Source organism: Festucalex cinctus, chromosome 6 (genome assembly GCF_051991245.1).
Source record: "Festucalex cinctus isolate MCC-2025b chromosome 6, RoL_Fcin_1.0, whole genome shotgun sequence".
NCBI lineage: Eukaryota > Metazoa > Chordata > Actinopteri > Syngnathiformes > Syngnathidae > Festucalex > Festucalex cinctus.
In genome coordinates this window covers 26490695-26513602 of record NC_135416.1, presented here as the reverse complement: position 1 = coordinate 26513602, position 22908 = coordinate 26490695, and the positions used below count along the sequence as shown (strand labels likewise).

General features: G+C 41.8%; 1 protein-coding gene and 1 long non-coding RNA gene across 6 annotated transcripts; one reads left to right on the top strand and one right to left on the bottom strand.

The window, feature by feature from the left end:
• The first annotated feature begins 368 nt into the window (after positions 1 to 368).
• Positions 369 to 20580, top strand: LOC144020244 (coiled-coil domain-containing protein 40-like). 5 transcript variants are annotated; one of them, XM_077523528.1, is made up of 20 exons: positions 392 to 415; positions 510 to 560; positions 656 to 723; positions 834 to 921; positions 1122 to 1243; positions 1539 to 1622; positions 8439 to 8658; positions 9336 to 9493; positions 9575 to 9697; positions 9948 to 10069; positions 11216 to 11459; positions 11540 to 11722; positions 12781 to 13026; positions 13709 to 13922; positions 14019 to 14188; positions 14264 to 14355; positions 14998 to 15112; positions 16532 to 16720; positions 16789 to 16947; positions 19913 to 20580. In XM_077523528.1, exons 3-20 carry the CDS (start codon positions 661 to 663, stop codon positions 20168 to 20170), a joined length of 2850 nt encoding a protein of 949 aa, XP_077379654.1. In that variant the 5' UTR covers positions 392 to 415; positions 510 to 560; positions 656 to 660; the 3' UTR covers positions 20171 to 20580. The 5 variants fall into 5 exon arrangements, with proteins under 5 accessions (XP_077379653.1, XP_077379655.1, XP_077379654.1 ...); XM_077523527.1 differs by lacking the exon at positions 510 to 560 and having other exon boundaries at positions 369 to 415; XM_077523529.1 differs by lacking the exon at positions 510 to 560 and having other exon boundaries at positions 379 to 415; positions 667 to 723.
• On the bottom strand, positions 1824 to 7425 carry LOC144020245 (uncharacterized). The gene is made up of 2 exons (XR_013283836.1): positions 7373 to 7425; positions 1824 to 2236 (listed from the first exon to the last, which is right to left on the bottom strand). It is a non-coding gene; the product is annotated as an uncharacterized LOC144020245 (long non-coding RNA).
• Positions 20581 to 22908: the final 2328 nt, after the last annotated feature.

Below are 22908 nucleotides of genomic sequence, written 5' to 3'. Positions count from 1 at the left end.
CAAAGACAGAAGCGACATAGAGGGACTAACCTAGGAAGGATTAACAATGACTGAAAGATACCTCGAGAAGCAAGATATTCCCCGTAAGGCTTTTTAAGGGAATTGCTTTGTGTTGTTTGCAAAAGAATGATTGGCCAATGTAAACCCACCAGCTTCTGGTCAAAAAAATTGAGTCTTTAAATTAAATAAATAAAAAGGCATGCACGCGTGTATCTTTTATCAGTTATTTATTGTAGCATTGTGGTTCACAACATTCATGGCAACGTAAGATGACTGCCCTGTGGGGTTTCACCCGCAGAGACAAATGGCGCGCATTTCCTCCAGCGGAAGTTTAGGGTTGCTTGGCAACCCTTTTGTAGTCTGCAGTAGGCACTGATCTGTATGGCTGCAGTGCAACGGAAGTGAAAGGCTGGTGGTGAGTCTGAGAGTTTAGGGGCTAAGTCGTCAATTGAATTAATACTAAATACGCGTGTCATTTTGTTCAATGTTGGAATGACTTGTTGCGTCAGGTTGTTGCAACTCGCTGAAAGCCAAGTTATGTTGTGAACATAGTTTGCCAGGCAAGCAAAACTGCACATATCGTTAGCCGGTTATTTATGATACCGTGTCCATTGCGAGTTCACGTAACTAATGTGATTTTATTGCTGACTATCAGTCTCGATGCAGAGAGCCGAAGAACAAGAAGCAAACTACGTTGGAGCCAATATGAATCCTCCTCTACAGGTAAATGTATGGAAGCGACAAGAAACCAGTTTGAAGATGATTTAACCAATTTCAATAATTCGATAAAAATAACGAGCACTAAATTTAAGCCTTAATTGTTCTCACATTAGCCGGGATTGGAACCTGTTGATGTGGGTCCACAGTCTCAGGCTGACAACACTGGTGCTGATGGAGACTCTGCTGCAAGTAGACATAATGGTCTGTTTAATTAATATAACATATCACTTGGACTGTAAAAGAAGAACAATATAGTTAAAAACTGCAAATTCCATACAGATCCCGTGTGAGCTACTTTACAGTAATAAAAGTCATATTAAAGCACAATTGTGTTTTGTATAACTCTAAAGTACAGTCTTTAAAAAAAAAAAAAAATGTACAATGCTTTTCCTGTGTATCAGAGCAGGACAATATTTCCCAGGTCGGGTCACTGACCAACTTTCCAAACTCATCAGACGACATGGAAGAACAACAACCACCGGAGGAGGATGAAGACGAACTCATTGTTCTTGATGCTGAACATGTTTGTAGCTTCTTTAATATTTCTATAAATATATCAATTCCATTGTAGATTCCATTTCAAATTCCGTTTAAACACCTATAAAATCCAATTGTAATTTAGAGGTACAGTGGTCGCACATTTTTCAAACCCCCATTTTGATGCTCTGCAGTAGTGTTTCCCACCTCACAAAAAGCAAGTGTACTAAAATGAGGATCTCAGGTGTTTGGGAATCACTTCTCTACAGAGACAGACTTGCTTCTACAAGTATTTTTTGCATATGACCAGGTTGATTCACATTTGTTTGATCTGCCAACAGCCTCTGATTGCAAAGAAGCAAGCTGCACTGAAGAATCAACTCACCAAGGAGCTGGAGAGGCTCAAACTGGATCTAAGGGAAGAGGTTAGATTATACCGTACTGCCTTTTTATGCTGACACAGATAATGTGTAGTTCACATACACTTACTCTTAACATTTCTCTGATCACTCATGACATATTTATAGACCAGGGGTCTGCAACCTGCAGTTCTAGAGCCTCATGTGGCTCTTTATGCGTGCGTGTGTGCGGTAGGGGTTACCGGAGGTCACAGACACACTGAGGCGATAGCTTTACACTTTATTGAGAAAGCATTGGAAGAAAACGCCGCCGCCGGCAGGTGTCAGGTTCCGGGAAGCGGGACCGCAACCGACTGACCAGCGCCCGCCATCGTCGGCCTCTCACTTGAAGAGCGCCAGACAGGCGGCAGCCAACAGTGGCACCAGCAGCGCCACGCCGCCGCCACGCCCACCGGCACGAAAGACGCCGCCCGCGGTGGTCGTTGTGGGGGGAGGTTCCTTGGTGGTGGTGCCTTTGGCGGGGACGGAAGGGGTGGTCGTTTCCGGGGTGTTTTTCTCCTCATCGGTCTTGGCTTTGGGCCCCTTGTTACACAAGTTCACTGCACAGCATTGGTCGTCATTGGTACATGCTGCAGCCGGTGTGCAGCCCAACTCGGAAGCCTTGTTAGGGTCGTTGGTGTCTGCAAAGCATCCAAAAAAACAAAACAAAAAACGAATGAGTTGAAGGTGCGGCGGCACCACGAGATCTCCATCAGACACTCGTCAGGTTGGTGCAGCATGTGGTTTCACTGGTACATTGAGCCACCTGTTTACAGCCCAACTCAGTAATTGTGCTGTCGCCTGCAAGGCATCACAAACAAACAAAAAACACTTGAAGGTGTGGTCGCATCATGTGACCTCCGGCAGCCACTCGGCATCAAGTGAGGCCAAACTTACCCTTGGTAACGGAACATTGCTCTGTGTTGTCCGAACAGGCTTACTCATTGCAGGGAGTGGTGGTGCCAATACAATCAGCACATGTGGTGCTACTACTAGCATCGCGCTTATAGCAATTCAATGGAGTTTCTGATCAGAGAGAGAAAATGTTTTTGAGAATTGCTTTGAGGCAAGTTTGGATGAACTTTGAGGAGCGGGCAGACCAACGGCAGCGGTCGGACGACAACGAGCGACCCACCTCAAATTGGGACAGCGCAACACACACACGTTTACACTTTTCACTCATTATTGGCCTTCATGTTTTACATCAGCTCGCCATCATCACAATTGAACACTATGTCACATTTATGAATCTCATACACTTCCTGTGTGTGGCGATATGGACTCATTACTTTATTCAAATCATCTTCAAAGCAAACAATAAGTAACTTTGCCACCACATTTTTCCAGAGGCTGTTCGAGATCAAAGACGGTTGCTGACTGTTACAAGTCACTTTCTATTCTGAAGAACAAACATCAAGCAAAATCTATTCATTTATGCAATAATTATGAAATCAAATTGGAAAAAGTGCCAATCACTCATCATGGTCAAATTTAGCTTTAAACTACACTATCATGCTACAAAAATATATACATAAAATGAACTTATTTAGTTTTGTTTTGGACTTATTGAAAAATAAATAAGCTACGAGTATATGAGCATAATGATATGACTAATCCGAGTTAGGACTGGTTAACTTCTTGTATTGTTTCCCTTTCAACATGTCAAGTGTGCTCAACTGTCACATCTATTGGCAATCTTTTTCTTTCTTTCCATTTTGACTTTCATGTAATGTGTCGACATGTTCCATCAAATCAATTAATTATGGGTTAGACTCAGCAATCATCAAAGCTTTTCAAAAGAATCTGTATTGCGCAAGCTTTCATAGGTTGAAGTCGAGAAGAAAAATGGAACATTTCAAAATGATGTTTTTGGTAAAAAAGAAAATTTGTTGTCATTTGGACCAATCAATGGCAACAAATTGCTTTGGCTATCCACAAAGGAATCTTTCCGATGCCGACCGACTGCTGCCTTGTGCCCGTCAAACTGTCAAATTGGACTGCTCTTATGTGCTGTACAGAGGATCATGTAGCAATAGAAGAGGAGGCCCAACCAATTTTTGAGCTTCATCCTGCTGCTTCAGCTGGGAGTCGATCAGGAAACAATCGGGAGTCGCTCGCTGGTCACTGGTCTTGTGCTCTCGCTGGCTGGCTTGTAAGTGATGAGCATTTGCTCCTTGCTGCCCCAAATCACCAGTTGAGCGAGTCTATGATGCGCATCAAACAAGGTGAACATAAAGGATCAAGGCGGCTCAATAAGCCTTCAAGTTGATCTCAAGGAAGCAAAACAAAATGGAGGATGATTCATTATGCTGACTTATGAAAGTGGCTGGGGCTGCCACGGTGCCTTTCTGAGACGGGCCTCTTTGGGAAGAACGCACTGCAGTTGCCCCTGCAGTCTATCAGTTTGGGCTACATGCAAGAGAAGTCCAGGCTGGTTCTCGAGCTAAGAGAGTCCACTGATCAGTCAGTGAGGAACGCCAACGCCAAGGTTCCTACTGGCCGAAAGTGGAACGCCCAGTCTGAGGTTGACCAAGCTGTCAGTAGGCTGCATCACCAAGAGATCCTGGGCAGAGTCCAGGCAGGAAGAGCAGGCCTAGGATGGGGAGAAGCACCACGGTTCTGGTCCAAGGCAAACCGCAAGGAGCAAAAGCAGATGGTGGTGGCGGAGGTGGCAAGGATGGAGGAGGAGCGCTACAAGATCAAGGCCGTGTCACAGGGAGGCTGGACAACATGGGAGGGAGTTGTCAACCGAAACATCAGTTGTTCCGACCTGTGGAAGATCCCACAGGCAAGGATCAGCTTCCTCATTCGTGCAACTTACGACATGCTTCCCTGTCCTCGTAACCTTCACCATTGGTTCGGCAACGAAGAATATTGCTCACTCTGCAGCGCTCCCAACGCAAGCCTCCAGCACATCTTGTCGGGCTGCAAGACTGCACTCTCTCAGGGGCGCTATAGATGGCGCCATGACCAGGTCCTGAGGAAGCTAGCTGAGGTGCTGGAGGGGTGTCGACAGGGCTGCAAAGAATCACCATCGGCAGAGAACCTTACCAGCTTTGTCACAGAAGGGGGGCAAAGGTACACCAGGCCAAGAAACATCACAAGGCCCTTTTCCCCCGGCCATGAGTGGGACATGAGGGTTGACATCAACAGGCAGCTCCGGTTCCCCACAGAGATCACCACTACGTCTCTCCGCCCTGACATCGTAGTATGGTCCACCGAGGCTAAAGTGGTTCACCTCATCGAGCTGACTGTACCAGCATAGGGGGGGATCGAGGCTGCATTTGAGCACAAGAAGGCCAAGTACTCGGAGCTGGCTGCTGAGTGCCGGGAAGTAGGCTGGAAGACCACCATCTACCCAGTAGAAGTTGGCTGCCGAGGCTATGTGGGGCTGTCTGCCACACGCCTCTTGAGGGATGCAGGAGTGACTTGAGGGAAGCTCCGAAAGGCAATAAAAGATCTGGCAGAGGAGGCAGAGAAAGGCAGCTTTTGGCTCTGGCTGAGGAGGAAGGACAGGAGCTGGGGAAAGAGCTAACCCCGACATCAGCTGCAGGGGGTGACAGGGAGACGTCCCTGTCACTGCTCCGCCACCAGGAGACGTTCCAGGATTAAAGGGGCGAAACGTCAATGACTGGTGGTTCCTGGCTGATGATCCTACAGCTGACCCATGGGCACCGGAGGAGGTGCGACAGGCAGCAATGCCAAGCAGGAAATAACATCAACCTGTACATTAACCATGTCAATTCTGTCTGAATAGGGAAAAAATTGCTTGCGCCTTTTTCGCCTTTTAGATGTTTGTTTTGATGTGTTAACTTTCAGTTCTTCAGTCGGGAATTTGGTACAAAATGGCCACTTTTCAGCCGAGCCCCAAAACGGCTTGTTTGCGCAACGTTTCATCATCAAGGAGAGCAAACGAGGCATTTGCCACACTTTGCACTCGGTTCCAATTTGGACAAAATGACACCCACACATGTGCAACTCAAATATTCCGTGTTATCAGCATCTATTAAACATGACAAAAAAAGGAGAGAAGACACTCAGTTCAAGGCTTGCAAGGAGAGCGGACAGGAACTGACTGATACAATTTACTACTGCACTCTGAAGAATCCTCTCCTCGCCCTCTATTTTTATTTGGTTTTTCTACGCGGCCACGCCCCTAGTTACATAGGTGTTCCAACCCTAAAAATTCAAATGCAAGGCATAGTTGGAACACAGTGTACTTGTTTGTCTGTGTGTTGTGCATCTGAGTGGAAGATTGCTGCGTACATGTGTGGTCAAGTTTGCTATCATTTCTTAACAGAAAACAGGCGGCCTCAGCAGACTGGCTCAAACCATTCTGCTGGATTAGATGTTGTGGTTCTTCAGCTTTTTGAGTCATCTTCAAATAGCCAGGCTATGTGATTGTGAGTGGGAACAGAGCAAAGCGTTTTTCATTGCAAGTAAAAGCAATTATTCTTTGCAAGCAAAGCAGTCTTCATTGCCAGCAGAAGCAGTTCTTCATTGCAGCAAATGTATAACTTCCATCCATCCATCCATCCATTTTCTTGACCGCTTATTCCTCACAAGGGTCGCGGGGGGCGCTGGCGCCTATCTCAGCTGGCTCTGGGCAGTAAGCGGGGGACACCCTGGACTAGTTGCCAGCCAATCACAGGGCACACAGAGACGAACAACCATCCACACTCACACGCACACCTAGGGACAATTCGGAGCGCCCAATTAACCTGCCATGCATGTCTTTGGAATGTGGGAGGAGACCGGAGTACCCGGAGAAGACCCACGCAGGCACGGGGAGAACATGCAAACTCCAACCAGGAATGGCCGAAGCCTGGACTCAAACCGGAGTCCTCAGAACTGGGAGGCGGACGTGCAAACCACTCGCCCACCGTGCCGCCCTATGTATGACTTATTATTTACAATATTCCTACACACCTGCTGGCTGTTTTTGTAATTACTACCATTTTTTCACCTGTTCGCTACAGTTGAGAAGCTGCATCAAAGCATTCTGTATGCTCTAGCATAAAAACAAAAAACAAAACAAAATCTTATAGATACGTCTTTGGGACAATACATTTAAAATAGAACATATTTATACATCTTTGGGAGCAAATGCGTTAAATGAACTAATAATAATAAATCAGTCCAAATGTGTAAGTTGTCTGAAAAAGAGAGAGACTGAAAGTATGTCAAAAAGTTTTGACCATGAAATGTCAAAAAAAAAAAAAAGAGGAAAAATATTACCATATAATGTACACAAAATTGCCCAAAAAGTCAGAAAATTTATTTTTAAAACGGCAGAAACAAAAACATTCAAAAAGTAACCATAAAATATTCAAAAACAAAAGAAATGCAGAAAATAACCATAAAATGTCTTTGCAATTGCCAAAAAAATGTCCGAAAATTCATTTCACCAAAGGCAGAAAAGAAAACATTCAAAAACTAATGATAAACTATCCAAAAACAAAAGAAATCCTGAAAATTCCCATATGTATACAAAATTGCCCCCCAAAAAAATGTCAGAAAATGAACGCAAAAAAGGCAGAAACAAATGTCAAGACATATCCATAAAATGTCCAAAAAAGGAAGAACAGATAATAACCATATTGTCATGGCCTGCGCCAGAGTTCATGACCTGTTATGTGCCTGTTATGCGTCTGTTTAGGTGATGTTCGTGATGTCAACCTTTCGTCCTTTAGGTGGAGTCTGGACCTATGTGATGCTATTCTTTAGTGCTTTACGACTCACTGTCTGTTTTAGTGATGTTAAAATGAAGCCGGTACCTCGAAGCAAGCGCCGAACTTCCTGAATCACACTGCTTCAAAATTGTGCTTCGGAGCTTGTATTGTCCTGCGAATGTGACGTTACTGATGACGTCCGAAGCTTCATAGTCGTCACAGCGAGTCATGACAGCTCGAATCGGATTGGTTGCTGTGACATCCTGTCAAACCAATGCTGTCATCTGTTTGACAGGTTGGCGCTAAAATTTGTTTAAAATCCCCATCAAACAAGTGAACGTTGTGGGTTTGTAGGGAGAAAAATTGCGAGTGCTGGTGCGTTAGTAATGGCTACCAGCGGAAGGCGACATTCAAGAGTTTGGGACCGTTTTGATCTCATAATGCCAAATAAGTCGCCTAAAACCTTCCATTGTGGAGAAGTTATTTTTAAATAAAAATGTGAAATAGTCCACATGTGCCCTTTTGTCATTTTTTTCATTAATCCTTTTAAAATGAAGATCCACATAAGACTTTATTTTATGAAACATCAATTTGCAACTTCGTTTAATTAACATTACTCATCCACTAGATGGCCCTGTGGTTGCTTTCATTGAAGCACTGAAAGCTTCGAATCGATTTCGGTACAATTTGAAGGAAAGCCTCAAAGATTCACAAGGCTTCACCCGCACATCTCTACTTTACAGTCTGTGAAATGTGTTTGTTGCTGGATTATTAAAGATTGCCGGGTCTACTGTGTCTCGATGTGAATAAATGGAGAAAATCTTATTTGTGTCTGCATTCTGGGATCCTACTTCTCAGCACACAACACATGTTCATAAAATTGCCAAAAATGTTAGAAATTTGGCAGAAAGGCAGCAAAGTGTAAAAGTGCATGAAAAACTAGGTGAAAAAATACACACATAAAAGAAAAATGAATCTCAAAGTATTGGATACTGCATATTTTGTGTTATGGTGCAGCTCTAATTGGATCTTGGGCCCATGTTCAAAGGTTTTGTGGCTCCAGACATTTTTTTGGTTTTGTTTCTTATTTGACCTAAAATGACCCTTTTGACAGTTAAGGTTGCTGACCCCTGTTGGAGACTCTTGTGTGTTCTTTCTGTGACCTGTGCAGGTGGAAATTGAAAAAGCAGAGGCGAGGCAAACGGAAGAAATATATGTGCAGTTGTACAGGGAACAGGAGAGGCTCAAACGACTTCAGACAAGACTTGATAGCCAACAGCAGACCAAGGTCTTGGCTGAAGGCAAACATCGACAGGTACAAGATGAACTTGAGGCAATCAAGGTTTGCCAGTCCAGCAGGACCAAACAGTGCCACAAGACAAGGGCGAATGGTGAGATGCTCCCATTGATATTGATAAATATCCTTGAATCATATTTGGCAAATCCTATTCTATCACCTTGCAAAGAGTGGTTTTGATGTACATTATTCTCCCACTATATTGCGATATCAGTTATATTGTCCATCCATTCATCAATTTTCTTGACCGCTTATTCCTCACAAGGGTCGCGGGGGGTGCTGGCGCCTATCTCAGCTGGCTCTGGGCAGTAGGCGGGGTACACCCTGGACTGGTTGCCAGCCAATCGCAGGGCACACAGAGACGGGCAACCATCCACACTCACAAGCACACCTAGGGACAATTTTGGAGCGCCCAATTAACCTGCCATGCATGTCTTTGGAATGTGGGAGGAGACCGGAGTACCCGGAGAAGACCCACGCGGGCACCGGGAGAACATGCAAACTCCACCCAGGAAGGCCGGAGCCTGGGAGTTATATTGTGTTTGTGGAAAATAAAGTGACAAAATCCACCTGTTTTATCCATTCAGAGAGCAGCCATTTTGTCGCTTGCTAACTGAAAATGCCATCATAGTTGCACACAATTTTCTGAAGCTGACACACGAAATTTTAACCCAGAACTTTGGTTTTGAAGCACGTGCTAACCAACCGGTCACTGCGCTACAAATGATCAAAGCAGCTTAAATTTCAAATGTGCATTTTTCTTATCCATAGTATCCGACCTACAAACAGAACTCGACAAACTGCGATCACACCTCAACTTCACACAAGAAGTCAGTGAAGGTCTGCATTTTAATGTGAAAGCCATGAGGAATGTTACACGCAAAACGGCTGCTAAGAAATCCCAAGTCGAAGAGCAGAAACTCAAACAGGTGAACGGCTTTCAAAATCTACATAATTTGCTCCATCCATGATCGGGGTTGAGTGATTTACTTCCAAGAGTGCATCAACAGGATATGTATGTGGAGCGAATCACAAGGAGTTTGGAGAGACTGACACAACATAAGGAAATGTATGAGGTTCAGACCAAAGCCCAGGCAGAGACAACACAAGCAACCAAAGAGGCTCTTTCTGAGGTATATACCACATGACATACTGACAATTGTGGACTGTACTGATGAGCTGATGTCATGATGGAGATTTTCGATTGACTTAGCATTTGGATTGGCCAGCATGTTATTTTTTCAGATGCATGTTCTCCTATATAGTCAATTTTACTGACTGATATAAAATAGAAGAAAACTCAGAGGTTTAATCTGAACTGTGAGAATGCAGCAACCCTGTTTGGTATTGTATCATTTTGTGTGTGTTTACATTTGTGTTCAGGCGGAAATGCAAATGCTGTCTCTGGCGATGTCACAGAAACAGCTTTTGCAGCAGTGGAACAGGAGCCTGGTGGATGTGAGGAGACGAGATGAAGACTTCAGAGCAATGCAGGAGGCTATTCGGTGAGGATTCTACGGCAACAATGTCGTGATGTAGAATTCCTCAAAATTATTTTGACAAAATGTCAACGATGGTCTCCTCTATAGTGAAAAAGAAATGAAATATACAAAACTACTGCTCACAGAACACAAACACGAAAATGAAGCCATGCATTATTTTCTCATTCAGTTACCTGCAGAGGTGGGTAAAGTAGATAAAAATTGTAGTCAAGTAAGAGTAGCATTTCGTAAAAATAATATTACGCAAGTAAAAGTAAAAAGTAGTCATAAAAAAATGACTGAAGTACAATTAAAAAGCATTCACTGAAAATAATACTGAGTAACTGCTTGAACATAAAGTCTGATTTATTTTTAAAAACAATGTCATTGGACAAAAACATAAAATTATGTACACATTTTGGCAACTTCAAATAATAAAATTAAAAAAAAAAAGAACCTTTTGAGCTCGAACAACAGTGCAAGCAGATATGCTAGCCCAAGCATTCACAATCCATTCACAAATTGTGGCCTAGCTTGCTTGGTGCTGCCTCCCAGTCTAACGGTCATCTTTCTGTTGCCTCTTTCGGGTTCTCATCATTCCAGGGCTGCATTCCTGTAGATAAGCAATCCCTGTGTCCAACTTTACAAGGCTAGGTCCTCTGAAGGCCGAATTTGTTGGTTGCATGACGTCACTCCCGGCGTGACTCAGCACAGACTTACAGATGATTAGACTGTCAGTGCTGCATGTTGGTAGAACATTGACTAGTCCATTCATGTGTAAGTCCATGCGTGATGTCAAGTCGCGCCGGGAGTGACGTCATTCAGCCGACAAGTTCGACCTTCATCAGCCTTGTGAATTTGGACACAGGCAACGTGTCCGAGGAAATGCTCCCGCGCAGTCAGTTAAGCGGACTGCTTACCCAAGTTACACAACATTTCCAGATATTGGAACTGGGTGCACACAAAAGGCGCATCTCAATTTCTGAGAACATTTAAGACTTTTAAGTGCACCTTATGGCCTAAAAAATACAGTAAATCTAATGGATGAAACGATGTAACGACTCTAGTGTAGCCCAATATAGCGGAGTCAGAGTAGCGTTTCTTCACACATTTACTCAAGTAAAAGTAAAAAGTATTGTGTGGTAAAACTAGTACTTTTGTTTTCCACAGCATGGCTGAGCACCAAGGGATTGTGCTGGACAGAGAGATTGAAGGCATTAAGAAATCCGTCTCTGAGCTCCAGGAGGAAAGTGAGACTCTGACCATGCTGCTTAACTGCACCCAGATGGATTGCGATGTCTCCCAAAAGATGATCAGTCAGAAGCAGAGCCAGTACGAAACTCTGCTGGCCCAGTACAGCACCTACCTCCGTGCTCTGGGGCAGACAGAGCGGACGCTCGCAGAACACACTAAGGTTGACGGAAGACTTCTGATGAGGCAACTGTAACTTGATTGGCCAGAGAATGAATGAATGTCATGTCCTCTGTTTCGTAGGAGAACAGCACTCTTCAGGCTGAGCTGACTGATCAGAGGCGAAAGCTGGAGAAAATGAAAGATAAACACCTGGAGTTAGAAAACTGCATCACGACTCAAATGCTGCAGAGGCTCACAGACAACAAGGCTGCTCAGTATTACCAGCGACTCACCAACAACAAAGCCGCACTCAAGAAAGAGAAGGTAAACGTTTTTGGAAGCATTTTTGGTATTGGGGCTGCCATGATTACATTTGTAAGCTCGGGTTCAAACTCCCACATCATTTCTAATTTCAAATTATAACCAGCTAGGGAGGTATGGAAGTCCAATTAAAGCTAGACTAAAGGTGTCAAAATCAAGGATCTTGGAACAGATTCAAGTTTCATCATTTTATGTATTGATGACAATGGATTACGCTGTCAAATGTCTTGCCACTATTTCTCCTTGACTTCTGACTTCAAAATGAGTTATCTATTGGATTAAAAAAGATAATAATCCAAAGCAAGGCCAATTATGTTGAAAAAAAAAAAAGTCAGTTGTCATAGACATTCATACAACTAATCTAACTACATCTAATCAGTATCAGTCGTGTTTTTGTCATACCGAAACTCGAACTACTTCCTGCTTCCATGTCAAACAATCATGGGAAATGTAGTCCTATAGCCTTAATACAGTGGTCACAGGTCAGACCCAGCCAAGCTGAACTTTTCTGGCGGCATATTTCCACTGTTACAATGCAACTGTCCACTAAGGTAACATTTAGCATTAGCTAAAGCAATAACACAACCACCGGTCAGCAGATTGACTAGCGATTAAATTTGGTATAAATAGTTCCTGGTGAGAATTTATTGTTTATTTAATTTTCAGTGAAATTGGAGTGTCCTGTTTTTTTTTTATTTAGAAAATTTGGTCACTCTACCTCAAGGCAAAGTTCACTTTATGTTCTGTTGTACATTTTGTGATGCACACCGCACTGAGGAAGAAAAAAAAAAGCCCACAGGTGCAAATTGCAAAGAGCGACAGTTGTCTGTATGCTTTTACTGTACTGTCAATGATTTCACAGTTGTAACAGGCCCCCAGAAGGCAATCACAACAATGATGCGGCCAATGTTGAAAGCAAGTTTGACATACAGTTTAAAAATAGCCTCTCCTAGCATATTTTATTTGATGCTGTTTCCCTACTCATATATTCTTCTTAACATTCATGACACTCTGTGTTAAAGATGCAGACCAATATGACATCACAAATCCTCTTCTATTAGGTCTATCAGTTATGGCATTTGGAGAGTGAGGTAATGGCTGCTAAGGTGGAAAGTAAAGTGCTGGATGAGAAACTGGGGAACTTGGCCCGATCTCAGAAGGATCTCGATGAGGAAATCTCAAAGTACAACAAAGTGGTCGCATGTAACCAGACTGAAAGTGCTTCCATCGATGCACTTATCACACAGAAACAGACCGCAATCGCTAACTACAACAAAAAAAAGGATCTGATCGCAGCGCGTACTGGGGTAAGGAAGCCTTCATTGTTTAACATTACGGTATATTGTTGAGTATTTAGAACTTTGGTGTCAAACTCAAGGCTCTGTGGCCAGATTTTCCATTTATGATCTGCCCCATGGCCAAATTATTGAGCACCATGACTTCCCCTGAGACCAGAGGACCCTACAAGCCTAGCTCACAACTTCCTCACTCTGTAATACAGTCTTCCCTCGCTATAACGCGGTTCACTTTTTGCGGTCTCGCTGTATCGCGGATTTTTTTTTAAGTGCAATTTTGCATATTTTTTTACAGTAATATACCCATTCTATAAAATTTATGAAGGTTTGAACATTGTCAATGTTTGAACAAGAGAGAAATGTGAGAACATGTAAATGCCTCAATGAGAAAAGTGTATAAATTGTGCGGTCGGGGATTTTTGAGCCTTAAAACATTTATAAGAGTTGTAAAACATAAAGCTAACTACTTCGCGGATTTCATTTATTGCGGGTATTTTTTGGAACCTAACCCCAGCGGAAAACGAGGGAACACTAATACTAATCAACCATACTACAATCCTGCTACTTTTTAATCCATTTCTTATTTATTGTATTTTATTATAATTTTATGCTGATATTAATTAGTTTGATAGCTCTTTAGAGTGTCTTTTGTCAAAGAATCTAAATTAAAAATGTGTGTGCCTGTTTTCCCCAGCATGAAGACCTCAGTCCACTGCAAATCAAGGTTGAGGCAATAAAGAGTCAAAGTGAGGAATTATCAGAGAATATCAAGAATGATCAGCAGCTGTGGCTGAAGCATCAGGGAACACTTGTAGGACTGGCGCTAGAGATTCAGGCGCACAACAAGGAATACAATAAACTTCAGGCAAAATGCACTGTGATCTGTCAGAAGAAGATTTTTCTGGAGCGTACGACCCATTTCTGATGACGCGTTTTTTACGAATACGCTCAGATGTGTAAAATGTAACGGTTGAGTTGTAACGCACTCACTTCAACCCCACCAGGCCAGCTCGAAGTCCTGCACCGCGAGGAGAAGGAGGCGGAGAAGAGCAATAAGATGCTTCAAAGAGATCTGCTGAAGCTCAACACTCTTCTGAGCAAGAACACACAGCTGCGGCAAGCTCTGGAGCAGGAGAACGCTATGATGGAGAACGAATTCCTTCACGAACTCAAGGCATTGACACACCAGTCTTCATGTTTTCGTTCAACTGGTGTCGCTAAATGTGACTGTTCTGTAATATGTTATTAGGAGGCAGAGCGGGAGTCTATAGAGATGGAGTTGAAACTGGAGAAGACCCAGGGGGAAAAAGAGAAACTTCTTAGAAGTTTGATGGAGGCTGAGTCAGTTGTTTGCTTCATTTGAATTCACATATAATCAATAGGGATGTAACGATATCCAAACATCACGATACGATAATATCACGATATGAAGGTCACAATACGATAATTATCACGATGTTGTGAGGGGATTGGCGATATTTAAAAAAGGTCACAATATTATATCTTAAAAAAAAAAAAAAAAGAGCTCATACTAAAAAAAGCTGTGCTTTTGTACATAACAGCAATGCATATAAACCACCTACATTCTCTAATAACAATATTGTGGTGCTTACTTGTTAATGCAAGCACACATTGAGTTCCTCAACATATTGACTCGCTTCACAAGCATATTACGTTCCACTTCATCTGACAATTAGTACAGATTTTAAACATAGAAGGCCAAAACATCCCTAATGAAAACAAAATTGCACTAGTAAACTAGCCACCAGAGGGTGCTAGAACTGCACAAATGGAAATCAACCTGACTTTTTTTCACAGATGTGTTCCCTTTAAATATTGTGGACATGACGACGACACAATATTGTGGCAGTTTTAATATCACGATACTGCCCTTATCGCTACATCCCTAATAATCAAGTAGACCTATATCTCCGGAACGCATGAATTATTCACTAAACATTCGTCGTCTGTGTTATATGACAGGAGACAGATCATGCTGTGGGAGAAGAAGACACAACTGATGAAAGAGACACGTTTAGTTGTGGAAGAAAGTCATGCAGACATCCAGATCATGAAGGATGACGTCCACCGTATGGAGGTACTGTACTGGATCGCCTCAAAAAGCTGCTCATGTTTAGTGGTGTGACAGTAGATGTCAATAACAAATACCACGAAGAAATAATTCCAGTTAAGTGCTGCCATTTTCAATGCTCTCAACCTGACCTGTAGGTGTCACTAAATCCTAACATAGCATCTTATTGCTAAGAAAGGCCTTGAGTTACTTATGCCATATCTTTGTAAACAATCATTTCCTTTGTTGCGAAAAAGGTATAAGAATGGTATGGGAATTTGTCTCTTTAAGGCCACAATAAAGGTCAAATTTATTTGCAATAAATATTCATTTGTTTTTTATGTTTTCGCTTTTGTGTGCAACTGATGGAGGGTTCATTCTATTTTAGTTCAGTTTCAATCACGCTTGTTAGTTTTAATCAGTTAGTCAACCTCATCCTGTTTTTATTGAGTCAACTTTTAGAAAGAAAGAAAACATCATTTTAATCATCTAGTTTTAGTCAATATAAACTGTCAATGTTTTAGTCTAGTTTTAGTCAGGACAATGATTTTTTTTTTTAACCTGTATATATATTTTTTTGTCAGCAGACAATGTTGAGGATTTCAGATCTAAAACTATTTCACATAAAAATTTCTCTCATCTTTTTGATGAAAAACAACTTCACACATAATTACAGTGGCTGCTATGGTTCCATGCTACGAGCTAGTAAGTTAGCCAGCATTAGTTAGCAGTTGGATTAATATTAACGGATTATTGTTGGAACGTTATAGCTGTTGGAGTAATACCACGCTCTAACTATAATTTACTTTTTTTTTTTCTTTTTTTAACCTCTCACCGTGAATTCACCTCCAATCTGTCCCATGTGTTTGTGCACGTTGCACTTGCTGGCTGCAGATTTGAAAGGGGGGTGTCACTCTGTGTCACATGACAGTATCACAGTGACAGATTTGCAGAGGCAGGATCATTTTGCTCTTGCTTTTGCTCATGATGGATTTTAGTCCAGTTTTTATGAAGTGAAGTTCATTTTTGTCTTGTCTTCATTAGTCGACGAAAATGCATACTGATTTAGTCACAGTTATTGCTTATTAATGAGGGTTTTAGTCTAGTATAGTTTTCGTCCGGTGAAAAATATGTAGGAGGAAAATATGTAATTTTTGTTGACAAAATTAACACTAAACTGATAGAGGGTTCATTTTGCAAACTAGTAAAATATGTATTTCGGTACTGATTAGATTTCAATTTTGAAAAAACAAAATGTGTCAACTTACAAAGGGTTCAGTGAATGCACATACCTGTGTATGAAATTACTGGGGTCACTGCAGCAAAATATATTTCTATAATACCATTTATTATATAACAATAAAAACGTGTGGTTTATTGGCCTCAGCAGTTAGTCAACTATGAGTATTAATCACATGTTAATGCTTTTTTTTTTGTGCTCTACAGCGGCAGCTCAACCAGCTGCTGAAGCAGCGGGAGCAGCTTGTCAGGGAGAGCGTTGCAGCCGTAGAAAAGAGAGGAAACATCATCGAGCGCAACGACGCCCTGGCCCGAAGCTCGAAAAAGCAAATGACCAAGGGCGAGCTCAATCTCATCAATGACGGCTTGCGACGCAAAATTAAAGAAACGCAAAAGGTGATGCTTTTTTTATCGTTTGTATGCATTATTTGTTGCATCATTAGCTGACATGGTGTGTTTTGAAGATGGTCAAAGAGTGGGAGCAGGAGATCAAAGAACTGCAGGAGAGCCTGGTGAATCTGAGCAACATTGTTGCACATCACAAGCAGCAGTTGATGGAATTGTCTGGCACCAGTGGTGATCTTGAGACTGACCTGGCAAAAATCCAGGATGCCAAGGGCAGGGTATGGTGCAAGTAAATACAATAACGTATATGATGATGTTTTCCACTGTTGGTGTCGTCAGATTCATGCGGCTGCCATTTACGTATTTCCATGCCCAGTCACTGTTTTCCCAGCCATGACAAACAACTTCCTGTGGTGTGCTATGTGGATTTATTACGTGATTGTTGTAAAAATTATTTTCTGTAAATAGATCATTCTTTTTCACTAGATGGCAGAAGATACACGGGTGTATCCACTTGTTGCCATCACTGAGCTATATATGTGACTGGATAGCCCATAGCTCATACACGCCAGTGCAAGCCGTTGAAGTCACAGGGCGGCCATCTTGTTACTCCCACCTCGCGTGCAGACTACTGTATAAACTGTACGGTATACGTACAGATGAGACATATATACAGCTCATAGGCAGTTAGTATAAGACAGGAGGCGGGGTGGGGGTGTTGTGCCGGGGTGGTCACTATTTTTTAACAAGTAATTAAAAAAAAACAACAACTAAAAAATAAAAAAACAACAAGTGGACAATATGTGGTGCTTCGAAGACCCCCTTTTTCTTTTATCGTTCAGTCCCTTAGACCCCAATATTAGATTTGGCGGAGGCATCTTTTGTTGAATTACAGTTATAATTCTTTAATTTAAAAAAATATATATACATTTCCCCTTGTACTAAACATCATTAACTCTTTGACTGCCAAACGTTATCCAAAAAACAACCCCATCGGTGCCAGCCGATTTCGAGCATTTTCACTCACCTTTCAAAGCAAACAGAATATTGTGCGGTATGATTACATAAACATGGTGGATATCATATGAAAGATTCGATTCCATTCTTTCATGAGAAAAGAAAAAGTATGTACTTTCTACCTTATTACGTTTTCTAGTAATCACCATTTGAAATTGGGTCATTTGTGACATAAGCGAAAATACAATAATATAACGAGAAAACTAGCTTTTTGTAAAATGATAAAAAAAATTTTTGCACAACAGGGACTTTGACACTAATATTTTTTGTTTAGTGACAAGGCAGCGCTGCACAAGACGTTGCGCTGCCCATTGAGAGAAAAAAAGAAATGTAAGAAACGTAAATTAATGTTTATGGCAGCATTCATTAGGATTTTAAAATACGTCATTAAATGTTTTTGGCAGTCAAAGAGTTAAGCATATAATTCATACATATGACAGCTCAGTGCAGTTTTTTAAAAGGGAAACTTGATTCATTGAACAATTTTCAGCAGTAAAAAGTTAATATTTTGTCCAGAATTTATTTGATAACTTATTATTTTTCATGTACAATTAATACCTTTAAAAACTTCTTTTTTTTTTCTCTTGCTGTCGGCTGATGATGTCATCATCTGTGCTGAGGAAGTAGGTAACGACCAATCGTGGCTCACCTGTTTTCTGGGATTGGTAGGAAAACTGAGCCATGATTGGTCGTTAGTACCTACTTCCTCAGCACAGGTGATGTCGTCATCATCAGTCGACAGCAAGAGAATAAATTACTTTTTAAAGGTATTAATTGTGCATGAAAAATAATGAAGTTACCACGTTAATTATAGACAAAATATTAACTTTTTACTGCTGAAAATGGCTCAATGTATCCTTTTAACGTAAGTTGTAAAATGTCTGAAGTCCTCTTGTTTATCCATCCATCCATCCATCCATCCATCTTCTACCGCTTCTGTCGCGCGGGCAGCAGCGTGAGGAGGGAAACCCAGACTTCCCTCTCCCCAGCCACTTCAACCAGCTCCTCCGGTGGGATCCCAAGGCGTTCCCAGGCCAGCCGAGAGACATCGTCTCTCCAGCGTGTCCTGGGTCGACCCCGGGGCCTCTTGTTTATGTTTAATAAATTTAAAACACCATAAATCATGCTGTTTCTACTAAGTACTAGGGATGTAACACGATACGATATTATCACGATATGAAGGTCACGATACGATAATTATCACGATATTGTGGGGGTGTTGGCGATATTTAAAAAAGATCACAATATTGTAAAAAAAAGAGCTCATACTAAAAAAAAAAAATACATAACAGCAATGCATATAAACCACCTACAATCTCTAATAACAATATTTAGTTGCTTACTTGGTAATGCACACATTTATCACAAGCAAATTAGGTTCCCCTTCATCTGACAATTAGCATAGATTTTAAACATAGGAGGCCAAAACATCCCTAATGAAAATTAAATTGCACTAATAAACTAGCCACTAGAAGGTGCTAAAATTGCACAAATGGAAATCAACCTGGCTTTTTTTTTTTAAACAGATGTGTTCCTTTTAAATATTGTGAACAGGACGATGACGATATTGTGGCAGTTTTAATATCACGATATCACGATATTGCCCTTATCGTTACATCCCTATTAATTATAGACAAAATGTTAACGTTTTACTGCTGAAAATTGCTCAGTGAGTCAAGTATCCCTTTAAGGTAAGTTTTAAAATGTCTGAAGTCCCCTTGTTTATGTTTAATAAATTTAAAACACCATAAATCATGCTGTTTCTACTAAGTATGGACTCAAATGCTCTCCCATTTCGATACTGTAAATGTATAGGATCGTATGTCGAGAAACCTTTCTTGGGAGGAGCACTATGGTGGCCTCACAACCTCAAAAGTCTTGGCCTATCGGCTATACAGTCATATATATAGATCAGTGGTTGCCATTCATACAACAAAATAGCTTTGTGTTCAACTGAGTACAAATTTCACACTAAGTCAATTTGTGACTAAAGCTCATCATAATCTCAATACATGTTTACACAGCACTTTTGTGACTTTTTTTTTTTTTTTTTTTTAAAGATTTTTCTAATGTAAAATATGTGACCTGGTTAATATTGGAAAAATATATATTTTTTCAATCATAGCACTTTGTATTTGCTGATTTCCGCCCTCTATGGCCACTTTTTTAACCGGTGAAAGCATCACATTCATAGTTCATCATCCATCTTTTCTAAATCCCGTCTAGGACCAAGCTCACCTGATGGAATTTCAGAGCAAGGCTAAGAAACTCCAAGAGGTGACCGATGGAAAGTATCGACCGTCCTCCTCATCGAGTCAATCGGTCGAAGCGGCTACACGGAGCCTAAAGGAGCGCTTGCTCGCCGTCAGCGCAGTTATCCACCGTGTGTGTGAAGAGTTCCCCGATCACCGAGCGGCTGTCTGTGCTCTGCTACTACCGTTGGCAGCAGGTACGCAGTCTCCTGGAGCAGGAAGCAACATGTGAGTGAGATGTGAAAGTACAAAGAGAACCGGGAACATTTAAAAGTTGCAGCTAGGTAGTTGTTTGCAATTTTATATAATTCAATATAATGGGTGCCCCCTTATTAGGCCCGATGGATTACCTGGAGGCCATGACAAGCCGGTAACGTATGCAGAACATTTAAATGCTAGCAGAAGGTTTAACAAACCTGGCTGTGATCACCTGCTGCCATTAATAGAACAGACTAAGTGATGTTTATTGTATGTATCAGCATTGTGTTCAATTAAACAGGCCCAGATCATTTCACACTTAAGTCAATTGTGAGTACATTGAAGCGAGATTTGCATTATTTTAGTATTCATTTTTGTTTGTTGGGATGCCGTGTACTGTAAAATGGGTGGCGTGCCTCAGCTCAATAAAGTTCATGAAACAGAGATTTCGAGTCTTGACTTAAATTAAACCCAAAATGCATTGTTTTGTAGTACTGTAGGCCCATCAGGGCAAGCTGGAGTACCCCCCAAAAAAACATGTGAACATAGGGAGAACACGTGACTGCGTGGATGTGGAAATTCAGCTCTTCAGCTTGTAAGGCTGCCACAGAATCAGCGAGGTCCTCCTAGGGATTCATTAATAATGAATTGGCTCATTAATTGAAGGAGACTCAAACTTAATGTTTAAATTAATTTTGAGCTTGCCTGCGGAGCACCACATCTCTTTTTGATAATTTTATCAGGATAACAGATGAGAACCTCGTTGAATCAGTCATTAAAATGAAGGTTGTACCCTTACTACAATTTTGAGTTCTTTGTTCAGCTTAGAGGTCACTATAAATTGATGAAACACACACACAGTAAAACCAGGTTTTGAGTTTTGTGCACGTTTATACTCTAACCTAGGTGGGAAAATCTATTTCGAACTTAAAGAAGCAAAACTAACTACTGTGATAGGAAATAAAATGAGAACTAAAATAATGAAATCATCATAGGAAAAGAAAACAAGAAAAGAGAAACAGTCTTAACCAAGGTGATGGATTTCTTAAATCAAACCAACATGGGACCCACAGTCACCCTAGTTTGCACCAATTTGTACAATCTGGCGAATGCAAAGTTGCACTTACAGATGGGGTTGATCTGAGAAGCAGGACCCTGGATGGAGACTCGCCAAGCCCGTTTGAAGAAGGGATGAAGAAGGTTCAGTTCAGAAGAGGAGCAGAATTCGTCCGGCTGGCCAACTGAGCTTCACGGGGTCAACCTGCTGGCTGGGAAGAGGCCCTTTTTGGTTGAGGCCTCAGGGTGCCTAGAAAGGCACCATCCGTTTGAGCCTGTGCAGGGACCAAAAGCAGCGTGTTTCGCTGCGCCTGTCGCAACACGCGATGGCTTCCGTGCGTTGCCGTGTGCTGGAGGTTAAGCTAGCTGGGCTAGCCCTTTGTCTGGCAGCCGCGCCCGATGGAGAGGGCGGCCAGCAGCCGGAAAGAGCAGCGGAAAGAGAAGCAGCGAAAAAGTGAGAGAAGCAAGCAGGGAGCGTGCTTTTAAATTGGGAGTGCGGCGGCCTCCACACCAGGGTTGTCCGGACTCGGAGGGTGGAAAGTTACCAACTTGGAGAGAGTTTTGGTAAAGACTATTCAGATTAAATCTGGATCCCATGTTTGTTGAGATTCAAAGATCAGAATTCAATCAATGCAACACGTACAATTGAATACCTCAAATGAAATGTTACCTAGCTTACACTGTTCAAACGTGCATACACATGAAAGTTTAGTGGAGAATCTGCCACTGCAATGGACATTTTCATGACATTTCATGGAGTCAACGTTTCAACTGGCAAACATAGCATCTCATAATTCATTGTTCTGTTGTAAAATAAGTTTCTGAGAAGGCTTTTACTTTTCTGTCGTGTGTGCGCGTGTCAGTCAGAACGTGTGTGGCTGCTTGTGTGGGATGTTCTTGTGCTCCCCACCCCCCACGGTGGCATGTCCTTGACACAGGAGTGGAGTTCCTTTGGAACTGAGGTTGCAAAAAGTTACAACCGGCCGATAATCGTTACAGTTGTTAAAAATACACATTTTCAAAGAATGCTGATGTGATTATTTTTTTTTTATGTCTATAATAACCGTAAAACCGAGTTGTTTTTTTCTCAGACTATTATCATTCACCAAAATCTGAAACGGATGCACCCCTAGATACGCACAAGATACGTCATCATGATCACATAACCAGGATAATGGTGTTCACCACAGTATGTTCTTATTTTGATACTTAATCGGTTTAAAAGAAAATTCTGGGAATAAGATGCCAGAGATATTTGCACTATTCTTTATACACAATATCTAATCCAATACTGGAAAAGGAGTTAGGATTCTTGTATCGCTTTAACACTTTTATCCATCCATCCATTTTCTTGACCGCTTATTCCTCACAAGGGTCGTGGGGGGTGCTGGAGCCTATCTCAGCTGGCTCTGGACAGTAGGCAGGGGACACCCTGGACTGGTTGCCAGCCAATCGCAGGGCACACAGAGACAACCAACCATCCACACTCACAAGCACACCTACGGACAATTCGGAGTGCCCAATTAACCTGCCATGCATGTCTTTGGAATGTGGGAGGAGACCGGAGTACCCGGAGAAGATTAGCGCTTTTATTGTACTGTAATTTGTTGACAAACCATCTCTTTGTCGTGGTTAGGCCCTACCTTTAATTTGAATAGTTAAAAACATTAAGTATGAATTTAACCAAATAAAAAAGCCACTTGGGTTAGGGCTCTA